General features: G+C 44.0%; 1 protein-coding gene across 2 annotated transcripts in view; it reads left to right on the top strand.

The window, feature by feature from the left end:
* Positions 1 to 18,279, top strand: part of cpxm1a (carboxypeptidase X (M14 family), member 1a) — a 31,335-nt gene extending 13,056 nt beyond the window's left edge. For both annotated transcript variants that reach the window (XM_069186919.1, XM_069186956.1), the window contains 9 exons: positions 396 to 546; positions 676 to 764; positions 2,689 to 2,812; positions 7,426 to 7,622; positions 9,937 to 10,116; positions 13,466 to 13,760; positions 14,951 to 15,090; positions 15,857 to 15,959; positions 16,470 to 18,279. In XM_069186919.1, the coding sequence (XP_069043020.1) occupies positions 396 to 546; positions 676 to 764; positions 2,689 to 2,812; positions 7,426 to 7,622; positions 9,937 to 10,116; positions 13,466 to 13,760; positions 14,951 to 15,090; positions 15,857 to 15,959; positions 16,470 to 16,750 (1,560 nt within the window). In that variant the 3' untranslated portion in view covers positions 16,751 to 18,279. The remainder of the gene's footprint in view (positions 1 to 395; positions 547 to 675; positions 765 to 2,688; positions 2,813 to 7,425; positions 7,623 to 9,936; positions 10,117 to 13,465; positions 13,761 to 14,950; positions 15,091 to 15,856; positions 15,960 to 16,469) is intronic.
* Positions 18,280 to 19,941: the final 1,662 nt, after the last annotated feature.

Raw genomic sequence — 19,941 nt, forward strand, 5'->3', positions numbered from 1 at the left:
GAAACAAAGGGTGTGAAGGGTTCTCCAGGGTGGAATATGCTTCACATAAAACTCATAACTCATAGACGTGGGACAGAGCCGAAAGATCAGCACCAGTGACTTTCTGAGTTCGACAAGACTTCCCGGTCTGTTCAGACTCCTCACTCCACTGTTCAGATTCCCAAACCAGCAGACCAGGGCGAAACATAATGCAGATTCAATAAAAGACCCATAAAAACATGATCAACGATGGATTATCAATCTTAAAATGCTTAAGCTTTCCTAAGAAAAATAGACGGTCTTGCCCTTTGAAGAAAATAGGGTCAGCGTTTGTCTCCAAATTTAACTTGCAGTCCAGAACAGTCCCTAAATCCTTATACTGTATTTATCAGCCATTTCCACGTTTCCTCCTCCAGATATTTGAAGGCAACATTGATGCAGAAACGCCTGTCCTGGCCGCCCTGCCGCAGCCAGTGGTGGCGCGTTACATCCGCATCAACCCTCAGACCTGGTACGAGAACGGCACAGTGTGTCTGCGCGCAGAGGTCCTGGGCTGCCCTCTGCCAGGTACTCCCTCCCTGCCCGCTGGCCAGTGCGTGACCTCCTGAGAGCTGCCAGACGCTGCGTTTCTCTGCATCTTGGCAGCTGTTATCAACAGCACCGAGAGCCAATCATTATTCCCCTCTCTCCCTTCAGATCCAAACAATATCTACACCTGGGAGAGTGAGCAGGGCTCTGTGGACAAACTGGACTTCCGGCACCACAACTACAAGGAGATGAGAAAGGTGAGGGAGCCTCACAGAGAAGTGGAGAATTTCAGCTGATTCCTACTGTCCGATGTGTTTCATTTGTTTAGATCATATGCTGTATATGTAAGAAGCCCATCGACCCATCCATAACTCTTTATCCAATATGGGTCATGGGGGAGCCAGTCTATCTCAGCGTACACCCAGGACGGGCCTCCAGTCCATCAGGGGGCACACACACACACACAGACACACACACACTCACATCAGGGCCAGTATGTCCTTGGACTGTGGGAGGAAGCCCACGCAAACACAGAGAGAACATACAAACTCCCCACAGATAACGTCCCAGGTCAGGAATTGAACACGGAACCCCAGCATTGCAAGGCAGCTACACCAATCACTGTGCCACCGTGCCACCCTCTTCAGTATTCAAACAACATTCTTTTTCTTTATGAAATAATGGCTTAATTCGGTTTTTATGATCTGAAGTAGTCTTGGTCTTGTTTCTCAGCTACACTGCATAAAAGAAAAATTCTAGCCCTGTTGCTAACAGTCGTATGTACAGTAGCCTAATAGGATGAAATAGGCCTTCATACTGTAATCAGGAACATGAGAATGGCTACAGATGAGAGGAGGCCATCCAGCCTGTCTAGCCTGTTTGGTAGTTAGTAGTTTATTGATCTCACCCAGCATTTTCCACAAGGAGGGCTGGGTATTAGGTGGTGGGGTAGCTTTTTCCAGACTCCCACAACCCCAGACTGTGGCAGTTAGCATCGTCGTGTATTAGCTGTGATGAACTGACCAAACAGTGGCCACAAAAACATCTTTCTGTATGAATTTTGCCTCAACTGGAAAGGGAAAACAGTAACTAAAGTAAAGAAAATCAGGTAAGAAGATCTCAAATCCCAATGGCAGTAGGTGTTTTGTGGCTTTAGTGGATCAACAGAGACTGAGGTCTTCCACAGACCAAATATTTGACCACTGTTTTCATAGGCATGCTTTAAAAACCAGCTTTCCTCACTAAACTGTGCTCAGCGTAATCGTGTTATGCACTAGAAGTCTGATTAGATTCATACACATGACAGTACTAACAACATATTTGTAACTGATTATATATAATCTTGCGTTCTTGGATGTATGTTATTTGACTATGAAATTTTTAGGTCTTATCAAATTTCTTACAAACTATGATTATGTTAGTCACCTCGGACAATAGTGTTTTCTAAATTGTAATTATATGAAAATTAGTTTAGAAAATACAACCTTGTTTCACAAAATCAGGAAATCAACAATGAAACAGGAATGGGAGCGATGGGGACTTATTGTAAATGTGGTCTGCTGATACTGTATATGCACACATTCAGCTCAAAAATATTGAGGCATACATTTGGATACATCAAGATTTTTACAGCAAACAAAACGGCATACGGAGATACTGAGTTTTCAAGATCGGTAATGCCTTTTTCCACTTTCTTAAATCCTGAAAAATGAGGATTGTTTCTGATAGGTGCGGTAACAACAGTTTATGGATTACACTACCAGCAAATGTGTAGTCAGTATTACCTGTGCCAGCAATGACCACAAGAGGGCATTCTATTGATTGTTTTTACTGATCTTTACTGAACAACCATACAGCATGTATAATTCCCATTATGAAGACTCAGGAATTTCACTGCTCTGCATATTTTCATCATGGCCTGTTTGATCATTGTATTAACACTGAGGCATAACTGAGGCAGTTTTTAAGACCAGCCCTGATCTAATCCATTTAGTTTCCTTGACAAATAAAGTGAAATATTGTGCATATCTGCTAACCCTTCCAGTACCAGTGACTTCAGCGTTTCTACAGTGCATTGCAGAAGCCGCGGGAACCCAGATGAACAGTTTGTAACTCACGTCTGTGTGCTTGAAGGGTAGACTACATTGAAAGTACCTGATCTGCTCACTTGTCTTCTGCCAGCTCATGAAAGAAGTGACTGAGGAATGCCCTGACATCACTCGCATCTACAGCATTGGGAAGAGCTACATGGGTTTCAAGCTGTACGTCATGGAGATCTCTGATAACCCAGGGAAGCACGAATTAGGTGAGAGATACGGTTTTTAGGAACAACTGGCGCTCTGCTTGTGGTATTATAATGCAATTTTAGCACTTGAGAATTGCTAAGATACAAAATGTACTGTATACAGTACCTATTAAAGATTCTAAATTCTATCTGAAGATTCAGTTTGGGTTCTGCACAGGGCTTACAAAAGGGTTGAAATAACATAACATAAACATGTAGTTTCATTGGTAATTATTTTGGAAAAAGCCAACATGGACATGTTTGAGTCTGCCATGCAGACATGGTTCTCTGTGTGGCATCAGTTCAGGTCAAAGCTGCTATCGTGACCTGATTCGAACCTGACGCAACAAGGGCTCTGCTCTCAGGGCTGTTCCTGCCACATCCCGCTGTAGAATGCTTGTGCTCCTTTTATCTTTTAGTTTTTGCAAAAACTCCATGGGACATAACCAGCAATATATTACTACATACTGTTGTATAATAGAATACATACTGTGAAATGTTTACTATATAGATTTATATATGGTTATTTTACATTGACATTAAAGCATTTGTTTTGAAGATTCGCATTTACCCTGTTATCAAATTACCAAAATAATAATAATTCCTTACACTTATATAGTGCTTTTCTGGACACTCCACTAAAACACTCAAAGCATTTTACAGGTAATGGGGATCCCCTCCACCACCACCACCAGTGTGCAGCATCCACTTGAATGATGCGACGGCAGCCATAGTGCGCCAGAACGCTCACCACACACCAGCTATCGGGGGGAGTAGAGAAGAGTAATGAAACCAGTTCAGAGATTGGGGGTTATTAGGAGGCCATGATTAGTAGAGGCCAATGGGAAATTTGGCCAGGATGCCAGGGTTACACCACTACTCTTTTTGAGAAACGCCCTGGAATTTTTAATGACCAAAGAGAGTCAGGACCTCAGTTTCACGTCTCATCTGAAGGACGGTGACTTTTTACAGTATATTGCCCCTGTCACTATACTGGGCCATTAGGACCCACACAGACTACAAGGTGAGCGCCCCCTGCTGGCCCCACTAACACCTCTTCCAGCAGCAACCTTAGCTTTCCCAGGAGTCTCACATCCAGGTACTGGCCAGGCTCACACCTGCTTAGCTTCAGTGGTGAGTTTCTGGGTGATATAGACTCTGAGCTATATGCCTGAAGCACATTGACACTAGTATACAGTAACACACGTTCTTTCATTATTTATATTGAGCTCTCTTTCTGGTTGAGAACTCACACTTTCTGTTCTGCGTGTGAGCTCACCACACCTCCATGCACACGCTAATCCAGCTAGCTCATGTCTGTGTTGGCTGCAGTACAAACTAAAATTGGCATATGAGCAGAATCCGTTTGCCAGTTTGGCAGTGGTTAACACCTCCCCTTGCCAGAGCAGACAATAGAGAGAAGCAGGAGGCTGGCAAGCGAGGTGTATATGGAGAAGGTCCCTGTGAAAAAGAATGGGACAGATTCTACTGTACATGCTCATGGAAGAAGTTTTAGTTTTATCACGACACGATGATACAAATCTGGGTCTTTATTATATCAAAATGTCCCAAGGGTAGACAGAAGTGTTGTAAGAGACTCTTAAATTTGCATGCTGAAAGATTTATGTTAGTTTCTAGTAACTTTGTTTTTCATGTATCTGTAAGAGAAAAACCTGTATAGACAGTCCGTTAGCCTATACAGGCATGCAGAAGTCTGTACCTCCTGCTGTATGATTTATTAATAGAACCCTTTTCCATAAAGACATGTGGGAGTCTGGAACAAGCCGATGTCCTGGCTCCTTCCAACAAATGGCTGGTTGAAATGTTCAGCTCAATTAGCTACGAGTGGTCAGATCAGATGAGTTAGAAGGGCCAAATGGTCTCCTCTTGCTTGCACTTTCTCCTCTTGTTCTGAATGCGGGCTCTGTCTGGACTGCCATCCCTGAGCCAGTAGCGGTAGCCAGGAGTGGATGAGGCCTGCGTCCTGCACATGGACGCTGCAGCGCGGGTGCTGGCTGGGCCTGCTCTCCGCCACCATGTGTACAGAGACTGTGGTGCAGTCATGGCGTATCGACTCCCGCTTCTTGTACATTGTCTCCAAGAAGAATTCATACTCATCGTTAAGAAGCTTTTGTCGGATGTAATATACAGTAGGTGTCCTTTATGAACCACATCCAGGTACTGCAGAATAAGGCTTTCCTTCTGTCCTTGGTGTGCTGTAGCACATAGGAATGGTTACAGATGAGAGGATTGTGCTTGTTAGGCTGCTAGAAGCTACTTTGTATTGCTTCATACACAAACACTTTCTGGGGCAAACATAGACAGTAGAAATGGAGATGAATTTTAAAACCGTCAGAAAGAAATGTACAGTAAATAGCCAAACTTTCAACCCACTGTGCAGCCTCCAGGAATTCTGTCCATTCCAGCTGTTATTGCTGTTGGAATTATTATTATTATTATTATTATTATTATTATTATTATTATTATTATTATTATTATTATTATTATTATTATTACTACTGCTACTACTACTATTAAGCGATACTCCTGTCTGGATGTAATGAGGCAGGACCACAGTGGACATGGTTTGACTGAGCAGAGGACATGGTGCCTTTTGCTAATGGCCGTGAGCAGGCCTAACAGGCAGTGTTGTCAGGCATGATCAGAAAGAGGGTGTCCTGGCAGCTGAGCTGAACTCATCTAAGCCACTGCAAGCTTTCTGGAGATTTATCACAACATCATTTCTAACCAGCTCCAGATGAGGTCAAAATATAGACATGAATTAGTCAACATTGAAAACAAGCTTTTTAGCCCTCCCCTCTTTAATACACAGGAATCTTGATTTAAGCCTTGCTGGAAAGGCTGAATTTGGCTAGCAAAGTCATCGTAGCTGTGGATAACACTAAAGTTATTATTTAACATGCATAGGCTTTAAATTGAAGAGAGGATGGTTTAAAAACAACTTTTATTTTTAAAACTGGGTTACTGTATGTTCAGTGAGCTGGATGAAGGTATTTCATCCTTTGAAACAGGCAGGAAAGATGTGTTCATAACCAGTTCTCCAACCAGCCTGAGAACAGCCAGCCCGTGGAGGAATGAGATTAGTGTAAAACCAACTAATAAAAAAGGCCATTGAAAACATAGTGGGCTTTGATTCTGAATATAGGCTGGCAGTCAAACCTTGGGCAGCCCTAGCAAAAAAAAGTGTTTAACCTGCAACTTTCAGGCCTCTGAATCCAAAAATAACTCCAAACAGAAAGTATCACACTACTGCCTTGTGATGCTCCAAAAGCATGAGCTTCACCCATCTCTGGTATACAGGACTAACAGTTTTCATTGCTTCAACAAGGGACAGACATACATTTCTGTGCAAACCCTACTGCAGGCACTGAGGGCAGTGGGCTGGTTCTGGTGGAACAATATATTTGTCTTTATATAAATTGAAGTGGATTACAATTTTAATAAGAAATAATATAATACTACATGTATTTCCCTTTAAAAACCAACCTTTGCGAGGAACTGAACAACTATACTTTCGCAAGAAAACAAATTATTAGAAAATGTGGTATCAATGATTACATCAACCAAACTGAAAAGGTTACTCAAGCTACAGGATCATTCATATAGAAATTAGATTCTGGGGGTTTGTCAACAAAGATTTAGAAAATGCAGGTTTTCCTTAAATAACTTTCTGTGATCAAACACCAACAGAAATTAGCTGTTTAACTCTGGTGCAGTTAAAGAGCTGTGCTCTGTCCCTGTTCAATAAGCCAAATAGTAATCACAGAATGTTATTTAGTGTAGCTTTTCAGAAGATAAAGTTTCTCCTAAGAATAATTCTAATTCTCTAATTGCAGGCAATAGGCATTCAAATAAATGTGTGTATTTGCAACGATTTAGAACTGGTTAATTAATAGAAAACAGAGTACAAATTAGTGGGTGAATACTACACCTGGGAAAGTACAATTAGGGGAGTACCACAGGGGTCTGTACTAGGACTACTGCTCTTCCCAGTTTTTATCAATGACCTAGATTCTGGTATAGTAAGCATAAAGAATTAATCAACATAAACACACATAATATAATAATATAATATAATAAACATGAAGACTTATGTTTATGTTGTCACACCATGTTCATCTTCTGGTCAATGTGAGGAAGCAATAAATAGGCATGTTTAAATTTAAATCAAAGCATGAGATCTTCAAATTGTACAGTGTATTACTAACTTCTTGTTTAGAATTTTGTGAACAATGTTGGTCACCATGACACAAAAAAGATATAGCAAGTGCCACCAGGTATATTTCCGGGCTCTCAAATATCTGGGCACTCCCAGACCAGCTGAAACAATGTGTCTGTGGGCATCAGAAATACGCTTTAAAAACCGACTCCGAGGTAAGTCCTATTCTTCGAAGCCAAATTCAGATTACTCCCAATAATGTCCAAGGCTGTCTTCTTGCAGGAGGGATATATCTCTTTCCTGCCTATGATAAAGAGATTTATATGAGGATTTGGAGTAAAGACACTATTCCTGGAGCCCCGCTCCCTGCGTCTGGGGTCTTACATGAAGGGTGAGCCTGAAGCTCTGCTGGCCTGGATTTTGAGCAGCTGCCTCTGCGCTTGGGTCCCCGCAGGAGAGCCGGAGTTCCGCTACGTGGCCGGGATGCACGGGAACGAGGCTCTGGGCCGCGAGCTCCTGCTCAACCTGATGCAGTACATGTGCCGCGAGTACAAGAGGGGGAACCCGCGCGTCGTGCGGCTGGTCGAGGAGACGCGCATCCACCTCCTGCCCTCCATGAACCCCGACGGCTACGAGGCCGCTTACGAAAAGGCAAGGGGGCGACGGCTCGGGCTTCCAGGATAATCCTGCAGGAGCTTCCTAGGCCTGCTCCGGGACAACACTGTGTCTGCTGGCCCCATCCCAGTGCTGACTGGTCTCCTTGGATGTTAAGGCTTTTATTTACCTTGTTTCTTCTGTCAGTCCTGAGTGTCAGATGTACCCGGCGTCAAGGGTTCTGCTTCCCACAACCTCAGCACCTCAGAACGTTTCACAGCATGTCCTCAACGTGCTCGCTGTGGTTTCTGATCAAACAACCCTTGCTTAATGATCAATTGATGAGCAGACACAGTTCTGTTCTGTTGGGAACATCAGATGGGAATGATGTATTAACTCCACAGTGGGAGTAACTCTGTATCGGACACACCCACAGTGGGAGTGACTCTGCATCAAACACACCCACAGTGGGACAGACTCTGCATCAGACACACATACAGTGGGAGTGACTCTGCATCAAACACACCCACGGTGGGAGTGACTCTGCATCAGACAAGCCCACAGTGGGGGTGACTCTGTATCAGACATGCCCACAGTGGGATTGACTCTGCATCAGACACACATACAGTGGGAGTGACTCTGCATCAGATACGCCCACAGTGGGAGTGACTCTGCATCAGACAAGCCCACAGTGGGGGTGACTCTGTATCAGACATGCCCACAGTGGGATTGACTCTGCATCAGACACCATACAGTGGGAGTGACTCTGCATCAGATACGCCCACAGTGGGAGTGACTCTGCACCAGACACGCCCATAGTGGGAGTGACTCTGTACCAGACACGCCCATAGTGGGAGTGACTCTGTACCAGACACACCCACAGTGGGGGGTGACTCTGTATCAGACACGCCCACAGTGGGAGTGACTGTGTATCGTACACATCCACAGTGGGATTGACTCTGCATCAGACACACCTACAGTGGGAGTGACTCTGTTTCAGACACACCTACAGTGGGAAAGACTCTGTATCAGACATGCTCACAATTGTTTTCTTCTGCAGAATTGGATACATTTCAGGCAGCACATCTGAATGAGGGCAGCTCTGATACTCAGAACTTTGAACAGAGTTGAGGCTTATTAAAAATCCCATTTGACCTCTTAAGCCTGGAAGCATATTTATAAATACAGTATGCTCCAGATAGAAAACTGAAATCCATCAGCTTTTGATTAAGAACATTTCAGGAGCAAAAACCAGAAGACACAGTGTTCCTCCTGAGCAGAATTGGGAAACAGTGTATTATGTAGATGATTTTTTTCAGAATTGCATTTTATTTTTAATAATAATGTTTCTTTATTAGCCCTATACAATTTCTTGCATTAGGAATCCATCTTTTTTCATACCCCAGCTCTTCTCCATGGAGACACAGACACACAGACAGGGAGAGAAGCTTGGGGTCAGAGCACAGGGTCTGCCATTGTACAGCGCCCCTGGAGCAGTTAGGGTTTAGGGCCTTGCTCAGGGGCCCAACAGAGTAGGACTCCTCTGCCAGCCACGGGATTTGAACCAGCAACCTTCCAGTCACAGGCACAGATCCTTAGCCACCGCTCCGCCCTAATCAGTTAATTTATTTCATTATCCCAGTGGTTCATCTCAGCCTTTAACCTGAAACATTTTCCTACATTTTGAAGCTTGTGTTGAAACCAACTGATGTTTCACTGCTGATATTGTTCCCAAAATTTACAGTACTTTGAAACTGTTTATTGGTGATTAAGGCAGCTAAGTAAAATACCTGAAATGTCAGTCGCCTTGGTCGAAATACCCACAGTGTAGGTGAAGCTGAAACTCTGCTTTCTTTAAAGAACAGCTGCGAGAAATACTTGGACCAATAAGCTACAACCTCTTAAAGGTCAGATGGGCTGAATGGTCTCCTGTCATTCCCATTCCTGTGCTATTATCTTCTAAGTTTCATTTTAAAGTCCAGAAAATTAAGGCAGAAAATAGTAATTATTATTACCAGTTAGTAATAGTCATTACTAGCAGAACACAAAAGACAGTATGCATAACCATGAAGAGCAAGGGTATCTTCTGCCAAGAGAAGAGAAGCCAGAAGAATTACTCAATTCCTGGTTTCACTACTCAAGGCCTCAAGTTTGTTAACACAACTCTCACAGCTGCTGGGATCTTATGGTTGTTTTTTTTTTCATCAGAAAAAGAATCTGAAAGCTGGTACCTAATTTATCATAGTGGTACGAAACAGACAGTCAGGTGAACAATGGGAAATCTGAAGACACTGTGGTGGAAAGCTCAGATCCTGCTGCCAGGTGCTCCTGACCCTTGAGTGACTCCCTGCTGTCTGTTCCTACCCCCCAGGGCTCAGAGCTGGCCGGCTGGGCTTTGGGTCGCTACAGCGTCGAGGGAATCGATATGAACCACAACTTCGCGGACCTCAATTCGGTCATGTGGGAGTCGCAGGAGAGGGAGCAGGACAAAACGAAAGCGGTCAATCATTACATTCCCATTCCCGAATACTACACTTTGGAGACGGCCTTTGTAAGTGGCTTAGAGGCTTGGAAAAAAACTAAGGCACTACGCCAAAAAAGAGAGTGTTTTTTTTAAAACTGATTCATTTGCTAAACTCTTTTAGTGAAGGAAATAATCACCGAACTCTGTTATTCCCTTCCCAGTGTTCTGCTTCTCAGTACTTGTGTGTGATTCATCAGAGAGGTGACAGATTTCTAAGTTACTGGTGCGTTACAGGCACTGCATTTCCTGGACCTTGAGTATCTGCTGAGCCAGCAGAGTTCAGCACCGTACCTGCTGTTGGATCAGCTCCAGCTGAAGGGGGTGAAACGACACCACTGTCTTGTCATGTTCATTTGCAGGGGAGGGTAAAAGGTATTTGCTGGTACCAGTTTTATAATGCTAGAAGTGCTTCTGTGTATGAACACATGTGAAAATGCTAGAAAGCCATCTTTTCACTGAGGCAGAATTGCAGTGTTGGAAGAATTGGATGAAGTGGAAAGAATATCCAGTTTTCCTAAGTGCTCTGCTTAATAACCGTATTGAAACGAGCTGCATGCTGTGCCAGCAGTGAGGAAATTGAAAGGCGGTTTAACCAAGTGAAACAGAGACCATATGATACGGCTCTGAGTCATCGCCAGCCAACAACTATGTTTTTATTTGGCAATAAAAAGCTTTTTAAAAAGACATGTTGGGGGTCAACAAACTGTTAAAAATTGCAAGGACACATTTTATATGCTTTTTTATTACTAAGTATCCTGTGTTTCATTGCAAAGACTGCATTAAAATGTAATGAAACTATAGTCCAAGTGCACAACACCAGGAATCTAGTATTTTGTATTCTATAAAGGCACATTTCCTGTCTGCAGGGCTGGCACAGTACCGCTAGCCACTCGCTTTTCTGTGCCATGTGTACAGGCTGTCAGTACTGTGCTGGTGCCAGAAAGATCAGGTTTGTGTGTGTGTGTGTCTGAGGCAGGGCGGGTATGAAACAGTCTGGGCGACTGAGGTCTCACACATCTTTCTAAGATGTGTTTTGTTTTGGCATCTGTTTTTTGCTTTTTACTGAAGGCACGTACACAATGGTTTCATCTAATGTCATAGACTGCTGTTAAGCTCTACCCAGAAAATGTGCAAAATGGAAGTATAGCATAAGTGTAGGTATTGTGATAGATCCCATCCTTAGGGAGCATGACTCAGGGGATTTGTTCATATAAATAACCAAAAACACAGTTTATAATGGGCTGGGGTATTTTACTGGTGTGATTTTAAAGGTCTTCGCACTCTCTTATAAAAACAAAGACACCTTAAAGATAATATACTTACAAAGGCTAAGCCTGATGGCCACAATCACAGTGACACCCTTTTCCAACCATTTCCAATGCTTGGAAAATGCACATTCCAAACCAGTATTCAATTATACAATAAGTGAATAATGCACACCAGAATGAAGCCATGAGCTATGACATTGTGTTTGGCGACCTCTAGTGGCAGATCAATGGTTACTACTGTCCCTCAATGAGACAATCTGTCACCAAAACCAGCACAGAATGGGGTGGTGTTGAGGGCTGAGTATAACATTACACAAAACAGTGGGTGTCCATTCCAGGGTGTACCCCTGGGTTGCACCTGTTGCTTGCCAGGATAGGCTCCAGCTCCCTTAGAGCCCTGAATTGGAAGAAGCAGTTAGGAAATGGATGTTTGCGTGGACAAAGTGAGTTCCCTATGTAGTAATATATCCCCACTTCATATATAATGCATAAAGCTTTTTAAAGTGGTGCCTAAGTCAGCAGCAAATTACATGTCTGTGCAATATCTGTTGTTACTGTTTCAAGTAATTTTAAGATTTATTTTGTAGTGCGCACTAGCTGCTTAGCACTAAATAGGCCCCTTTTACATTCTCTGAGAATTGTACAACAATATTTTTGTCTGCTTTGCAAACAGTGGTGACTAACTCGGCTCGGCCTCACTCATTGTATCTGTGCATTCACTTATTTCCATTCTGCGCAGTAACTTGCACCTCCTGATGGGGCCCCGTCTATCCTAAGTAACTTGGAATTTAATTTTTATCTGTAAACAGTTGACCACGGCACTCAAACTAAAAAGAATAATTAGTAAAATAGTCCCCAATAATTCTAGTACTGTATGTGTTTTGCCATTGTCCAATGCATACAGTATTTCTCGGCAAGTCCCATGAGCAGAGCATTTCTTAAATTGCAAGGGCAATTGTCTTTCAAAAATGCATCTGCGGTGAGTTTTAATAATGTCCCTGAATTTGTGTCAGAGATTGCAGGATAATCTATAAGGTTCACAAACACATGCTTTGAGCATAGTTGTCAACTTACATGTATTGTAAATAATTACATTTGACTAGCTTGTGATGCATTAGGAATAAGTAAAGGGTTAATTCCATAATGAAAGAAAGCACCACATTTGGGCCCTAGAGTCCTCCCCCTTTGCAGTCTGCACACTACAGCAGCTCACTCAAACCTATGATATACTGTATTAGCCACTATGTTGCCCTTGCTAGCCCTTTATTTTCCTTCATTAGGATATTGTGGTCTGATGGTAACACACTGAGAGGCATTTGTGAATCTGATCAAGCTTGTTCATTTAATAATAATAATAATAATAATAATAATAATAATAATAATAATAATAATAATAATAATAATGTTTCTTTATTAGCCCTATACAATTTCTTGCATTAGGAATTCGTCTTTTCGCATACCCCAGCTTTTCTCCATGGAGACACAGACACACAGACAGGGAGAAGCTCACATCCTTACTGCACCCTGGAGCCAGTTCTATTTAGTAGCTATGCAACTGTATGTTCAGCAAATTCTGAAGTTTCTACTTTTCAGATCCACGGGTTTCTGGTGGTTTGGTGAACTGAGAGACGATGCCAACTTAGTGTTTAGCGAAGTATGCTCTTGATAAGCATAAATTCTGAAAAGACCAGAATTGTCCCTCGTTTTTTGTGAGCTGAAGTCTGGTGGAGTGCCAGCATGTGGAAATGAACTCTTGAGTGCCACCTGCTGTTAGGGTTGTCACAACGAGGACTGCACCGGTGCTACAGTGAAATTTGGAAATTTAAAAAGGAAATACAGTGGCTGAGGTGATCTTTTTACATTTGAGAAATGTGCTTAAAACAATCATCTGCCACCATGAGTTCCTTTATATCCCACTCTTAAATTATCCCTATTTTAGGATGTGGCCCTTAACCCTCCACCAATTAACTAATTAAATCAACAATCCACCTCTTGTGACAGGTCAGCTGTAACTCCCACCCACACTGCAGCTGCCCTATCACATGCGTACATAATCTCAATAGCCAAAGTGGGAACCAAACCAACGTTTGTCTTCCTCTGTAACACAGGTTGCCCCAGAAACTCGCGCGGTGATTAACTGGATGGAGAAAATTCCTTTCGTCCTGAGTGCCAACCTTCATGGTGGAGAGCTGGTGGTCACCTACCCGTTCGACATGACCCGCGACTGGGCTCCGAAAGAGCTGACGCCCACTGCGGACGACAGCTTCTTCCGCTGGCTGGCCACTGTCTACGCCACCACCAACCGCGTAATGGCCAACCCAGACCGCCGGGACTGCCACTACGAGGACTTCAAGCAGCACAACAACATCATCAACGGAGCCAACTGGCACACTGTGCCGGGCAGTGAGTACCGTTCGACCGGACCTGCCAGCAGTATCTCAGCATCCACAGCAGCGCTACAGAACATAAGGAAGGTTACAAATGAGAGGAGGCCCTGTGACCTGTCTGGCTGGTTTGGTAGTTAATATTAAACTGATCCAAGGATCTCACCCAGCCAGATGTGTAGCTTGTTCCATGCTCCCACAACCCTTTGTGTAAAGGAGTGCCTTCTGTCCTCTTTTTTAAACGCACTTCCACATACATGCAGGCAATACAGTCACATTATATATATCAGATACTGCTGGACATATTAACTCCACATATTACTTTATACAGTTGCAAGAAAAAGTTTGTGAACCCTTTGGATTTACCTGGATTTCTGCATTAATTACTCATAAAAATGTGGTCTGATCGCACAATAATAGTCACAATAATAGACAAACACAATCTGCTTAAACTAATAACACACAAACAATTGTACTTCCTCTTGTCAGTACTGAACACATTGTTTAAACATTCATTCCGGGCTGGAAAAAGTATGTGATCCATCCATTTTCTGATCAAAAATAAAACTATTTTATAGCACCTATAAGCGAACTAACCCAGCAAGCAGTGGTCATAAGGTGGGGTACAGATGTCTAGGATGCCCTGAACTTTCTAACTCCTTTTGTTTGCATTAGTGTTTATAGTTTATTATTCCTAAAGTCTATGGATTCTTTACTAAATAATAATGGGATGTTTTTTACACATTTGTTATTGACTTTTATGAAGAATTCACATCAAAGTTTGGTGAAAATGAGCACCCAGAGGAAACGCAGGGAGGACGCAGATAGCACCCAGGTCCGTAATTGAACCCAGGGTCCCAACACTATTTTAACCACTGTGCCACTGTGCCACTCTTTTAATAATATGAATATATATTATTTAGATTGTATTTTCTTGAGCCAGAAATTATATATCAAATTCCAAATATTTGCACAGTTTACACACATTAGATAAACTGTAAATTAAATACATTTCAAAATGTCAAAATGTCATGTCATGTCAAAATGAAGAGCTTTTCTGGCCCGAAGAGAAATATGACTGACCTGTATTACAGTATTGTGCAATTGAAATATCCTCTGCGGTTTTGACGTTTGCCTGCTTGTCGATGCTGTGGGCTGTTCGTGCCCAGTGGAAGGTGTCCACACTACTGCTCCTGTGCTGTCGTGCAGGTATGAATGACTTCAGCTACCTGCACACCAACTGCTTTGAGGTGACTGTCGAGCTGTCCTGCGACAAGTTCCCCCACGCCAGCGAGCTGCCCACCGAGTGGGAGAACAACAAGGAGTCACTGCTGATCTACATGGAGCAGGTGGGCCTGGGACAGAGGGTGGGGTCGCGCCGTAACGCGAGCCGGGGGGCGTCTTTCCAGAGCCGGCGCAATAGCATTTACACGTAAAGTTAGAACGAAAACCACGACATTTAGATGCTCAAGAAGCCTCCTGTAAGCTGCCTGAGGCAGGAGCGAGTGCATCTTAGCATCTTCCTTCATCCACTGTGCCAGTTGTTTCCACACTAGATCTTTATTTAAAGTGTTGGGTTTTGATTACCTATTGATTAGTTTTATTACCCCAATAGACAGAATGGGTCATTAAACATACTTCTGCCCAGGGTTGACTGCAGAACCTTGGGTCAGACACACGCATTAGATATAAATTAGATATAAATCTCATTGTTCTGCAGCAATGAGAGAAGCTCAAAGTGTCTCTTGTTGTTGCAGAAAGAGTAAGTGGTCAATATCAATCCTGTCTTTCTCATGGTCAGTTTGGTGTCCCGCAGTCTGTCTCTCCCTGGATTAAAGCAATAGTCTGAGGCAAGTTCTACCTCTCTCCTCTCCCCCCTCCCTTTCTCCTCTCACTCCCTGCCCTCCCTCCTCCTTTTTGCCCCTCTCTCCCCTCCTCCCTCCTCCCTCCTCCTCTTTCCCCCTCTCTCTCCCTCTCCTTCTCTCACCCTTTCTCCCCTCACTCTCCTCCCTCTCTCCTCCTCTTTCCTTCTCTCCTCCCTCCCCCCTCCTCCTTTTCCCCCTCCCCCTCTCTCCCCCTCTCTCCTCCTCTGTCCCCCTCTCTCTCGTCCCCCAGGTGCACAGGGGCCTTAAGGGTGTCGTGAGAGACAAGGACACGCAGGCCGGCATCGCTGACGCCATCGTTTCTGTGGACGACATCGACCACGACATCAGGACCGGTGCGCTGTCATGATCTGTCTCATTTTCTTTTTCTTTCTCAGAAATTACAGCCGTGACACATTACCAGCCTAAATTCCCTTTCGTTTTAGCATTTCAGCATCCAATCGGTTAAGGTACATTTACAGGCTTCCTGACCCTGTTAAGTATTTTATCTAGCATTGGTTCTGATTCTTGCAGGGTTGGGTATATTAAGGCTTCATTGGTTATTTAAGATGCAGATCTATTAAAAAATTAACACATAATCATGTAGTCATCTTCAGCATGCTCATGGTAATTACTATATAGTGAATTTATATGGAATCTGTACAGTACATAATACATTGTAAACCTACTGTATATTGCCAGTCCTACTGTTTATCTTAAACCATGTCTTGGATACGTATTTGTAATGTGTGTTATCATCCGGTTTAACCTTAGGGCACAGCTGTATTGGTCAGTTTGTCCCTTGTTTGTTTTATCACTGAGCCCGGATGTTGTCCTCTCTGCTGCTGCTGCTGTTTCTCCTCCAGCCTTCGACGGGGACTACTGGCGCCTGCTGAACCCCGGGGAGTATGAGGTGACGGTCAGGGCGGAGGGATACATCCCCGCCAAGAGGATGTGCCGCGTGAACTACGAGGGCCACCCCACCATCTGCGACTTCGAGCTGAGCAAGACCTTCAAGCAGCGGCTGCGGGAGATCCTGGCCAAGGGAGGGAAGGTCCCGCAGGACATGCAGCTGCGCCTGCGCATGCTCCGGCTGCGCAAGCTGAGGGCCTCCACCAAGGCCATAAACCGGCGGCGCCGGCAGTAGCCAGCCTCCTCCCGGCCGGTCCCAGGACACGCCGACGGTACCTCCGCGCTGCGTCTCATCCACAACTTGTTTTTAAATCGAACCAGAAACTGGGCTGTGGAATTGACACCTTTAATCCGGCATATCAGATGGGATGCACTGTCGAAACCTGACCAGCTAGTGAGCTACGAGGCTCTCGCGCACTCGGGGGAACTCCCCAGCGGCCAGCGTTTCTTTGGTGCCTTTTTACACCAAGGGTCGCGGGGGCCTGGAACAAGCCACCTGGTCATGTTGTGGAAGCCAATAACCTGGCTTCTCTCAGGAAGGAACATTTTGATCCTCGGTTCAGACCCTGGCAGACTAGATGGACCCAATGGCCCCTTCTCGTTTGTAAACTTTGTTTTTGTAAAAAAAAAGAAGCTGAAATCATGTAGAGTTCCTTCCTAGTAGGCCAAAACATCTTTTCCAAGGAGACTTGCGTAGGACGTCCCAGCGGCCCTTCAGTCCTCAAAGCGGAGGCCAGACCCAGGAGGGCTCCTGCCCCACTTGGTTGAGGCAGATCTGACAAAAGTCTTACACCACCCCCCCCACTCCTGCCCCAAATCATCCTTCAGTCAATAACCTTCTAAAGGGCTCTGATGAAGGAAGGGTAGCCAGAGCTCTGTGTGAGAAGCAGGGGGTTTCGGCCAAGGGGTGCGATATGCAGCCCCCAAAGAGACATCTTAGCTAGGCTTCCACTGAAATACTACTGCTACTGTCTGTAGATTGCATGAACCACGCATGAACCACGCGTCCCTGTGGGTCTGTCTCTGCTCTTCATGCGGTATAAAATTAACACAGTGAAATATGTTGCATTTTAATTACACAGTTTAGCACCAGTCCTCATCCCTTTTCAAAAAAAGTGTTTGAATCCGGACTCATGTGAAGTGGACTGTCTCCTCGAAAACATCCCAGGCCTTTTATTAAGGAATGATACATGATTCATACACCTCTCCACTTTAAAAAAGAAAAGCCCAAAAGAGTTAAAGAGAGGGTAGTGGAGAGTTAGAATCAAATAGCAGAATTAGTAGAAGTTCTGATTTTTTATTGAATAAAAATGTGGGAGGAAAGATTAACTGTGCCGGTCTGTCGCCCTGAAAAAGTCCCAGTGTGACAGATTGGTATTTGGTGAATCAAAAGAGATACGAGGTGGTTGCAAAGAAAGCAAAGTCTGTTTAAAGATGTGAAATTCGCACACACGAAGAAGAGTGCTCGATCCTTACAGTCTGGAACTGGGAAGAACATTTAATGTGGGATATAACCTTTTAACAACTAGACAGCACAGGTCTGTGTTACTTTAGTGTGTGCATTTACTTTAAGCAAGTAAAAATAAAAATGCTGGCATTCTCAGTCTCTTGCGAGTCAAGTGGCATATTATAAAGGAATCACTAACAGAGCTTGGTAGTGTATACAACCATGTTCCTTAAGCATTTATCTTTCCAAGTCAGTCCTGCTTTAGGGGGTTATTATTTTGTATGGAAAAAAATAAAAAAATGTTATGTTAAACAAGTCACATTGTGTCTGTCATGTGTCATGTGCCTACTTTAGAGAGAAAATGGTTAATGCAACTGTTTGTTCAGCTGACACTAACTCAGAGAGTCTCTCAAGAGTTACAGTTACATCCACCCAACCTCAACTTATTTCTGCTCAAGATCACAGCGACCCAGGGCTTGTCCAGGAAACATAGTCAGGACTGCACCCTGAACAGAGACTCCTGCCTGTAGCTGTTAAAAATAAAATCTTTAAAATCATATCTTTAATAGGTTTCTGTCATTCTTTGTAATATTGTACTTTGTGGAAGATCAACACTGTGAAAGACCCTTATTCTACCAGGGTGGTCCCAGTGTCTGCATGTAAAAAATCTCATGATGGCAACAAGACGTTAAATTAAGTGCTGGAGGCTGTAGGTTTCAGCCTTTCAAGGCCATAAAAGACCAAAGATAAAATCAGCCTGCACAAAATATCCAACCCCTCTGACACTGTGCATACCCTATTTTATACCAAGTGCTTAATTGCACACATGCTGAAATATGAATTCCTAAAACCTGTATCGATTAAGTAATCTTGTTTAATCCCTACTCTTTTTTAATATTTAATATCACTCTTTAACTCACAACTGGCAGCCCACTAAAGCTCACCAGGTGTGAGCCTGGTCAGTACCTGGATGGGAGACCGCCTGGGAAAAACTACATTTGCCGCTGGAAGAGGTGCTAGTGGGGCCAGCAGGGAGCGCCTGTTTTACAGTATAGTGTCCCCGTCACTATACTGGGGACACTATACTGTAAAACAGGCCCCAGTATAGTGATGGGGACTAACCCCGGAATCCTGCCCAAATTTCCCATTGGCCCTTACCAGTCATGGCCTCCTAACAATCCCCCTCTGTGAATTGGCTTCATTACCCTGCTCTCCTCCCCACTGAGAGCTGGTGTGTGGTGAGCGTACTGGTGCACTATGCTGTCGCATCATCCAGGTGGGGCCCCATTACCTTGAGTGGAGTGTCCAGAAAAGCGCTATATAAATGTTATTAATTATTATTATTATTACTGTGCCCATTTACAATAATTTAGAGGCCTATAGGAGCCTGTAGTGGCGGTGTTCTGTAATTACACCCTTTTGCTCCTCAGGCCACAAATACATATTGTATGTATCATAATAATAATAATAATTGCTTACACTTATATAGCACTTTTTCTGGACACTTCACTCAAAACGCTTTACAGGTAATGGGCAGCCCCACCTGGATAATGTGACGGCAGCCATAGTGCGCCAGAACACTCACCACACACCAGCTCTCAGTGGGGAGGAGAGCAGAGTAATGAAGCCAGTTCAGAGATGGGGATTATTAGGAGGCCATGATTGGTAAGGGCCAATGGGAAATTTGGCCAGGACGCCGAGGTCTTTTCGAGAAGCACCCTGGGATTTTTAATGACCACAGAGAGTCAGGACCTCGGTTTTACGTCTCATCCGAAGGACAGCGCCTGTTTTACAGTATAGTGTCCCCGTCACTATACTGGGGCATTATGACCCACATAGACCGCAGGGTGAGCGCCCCCTGCTGGCCCCACTAACACCTCTTCCAGCAGCAGCCTTAGTTTTTCCCAGGAGGTCTCCCATCCAGGTACTGACCAGGCTCACACTTGCTTAGTTTCAGTGGGTTGCCAGTTGTGAGTTGC

This window comes from Lepisosteus oculatus, chromosome 1 (genome assembly GCF_040954835.1).
Source record: "Lepisosteus oculatus isolate fLepOcu1 chromosome 1, fLepOcu1.hap2, whole genome shotgun sequence".
NCBI lineage: Eukaryota > Metazoa > Chordata > Actinopteri > Semionotiformes > Lepisosteidae > Lepisosteus > Lepisosteus oculatus.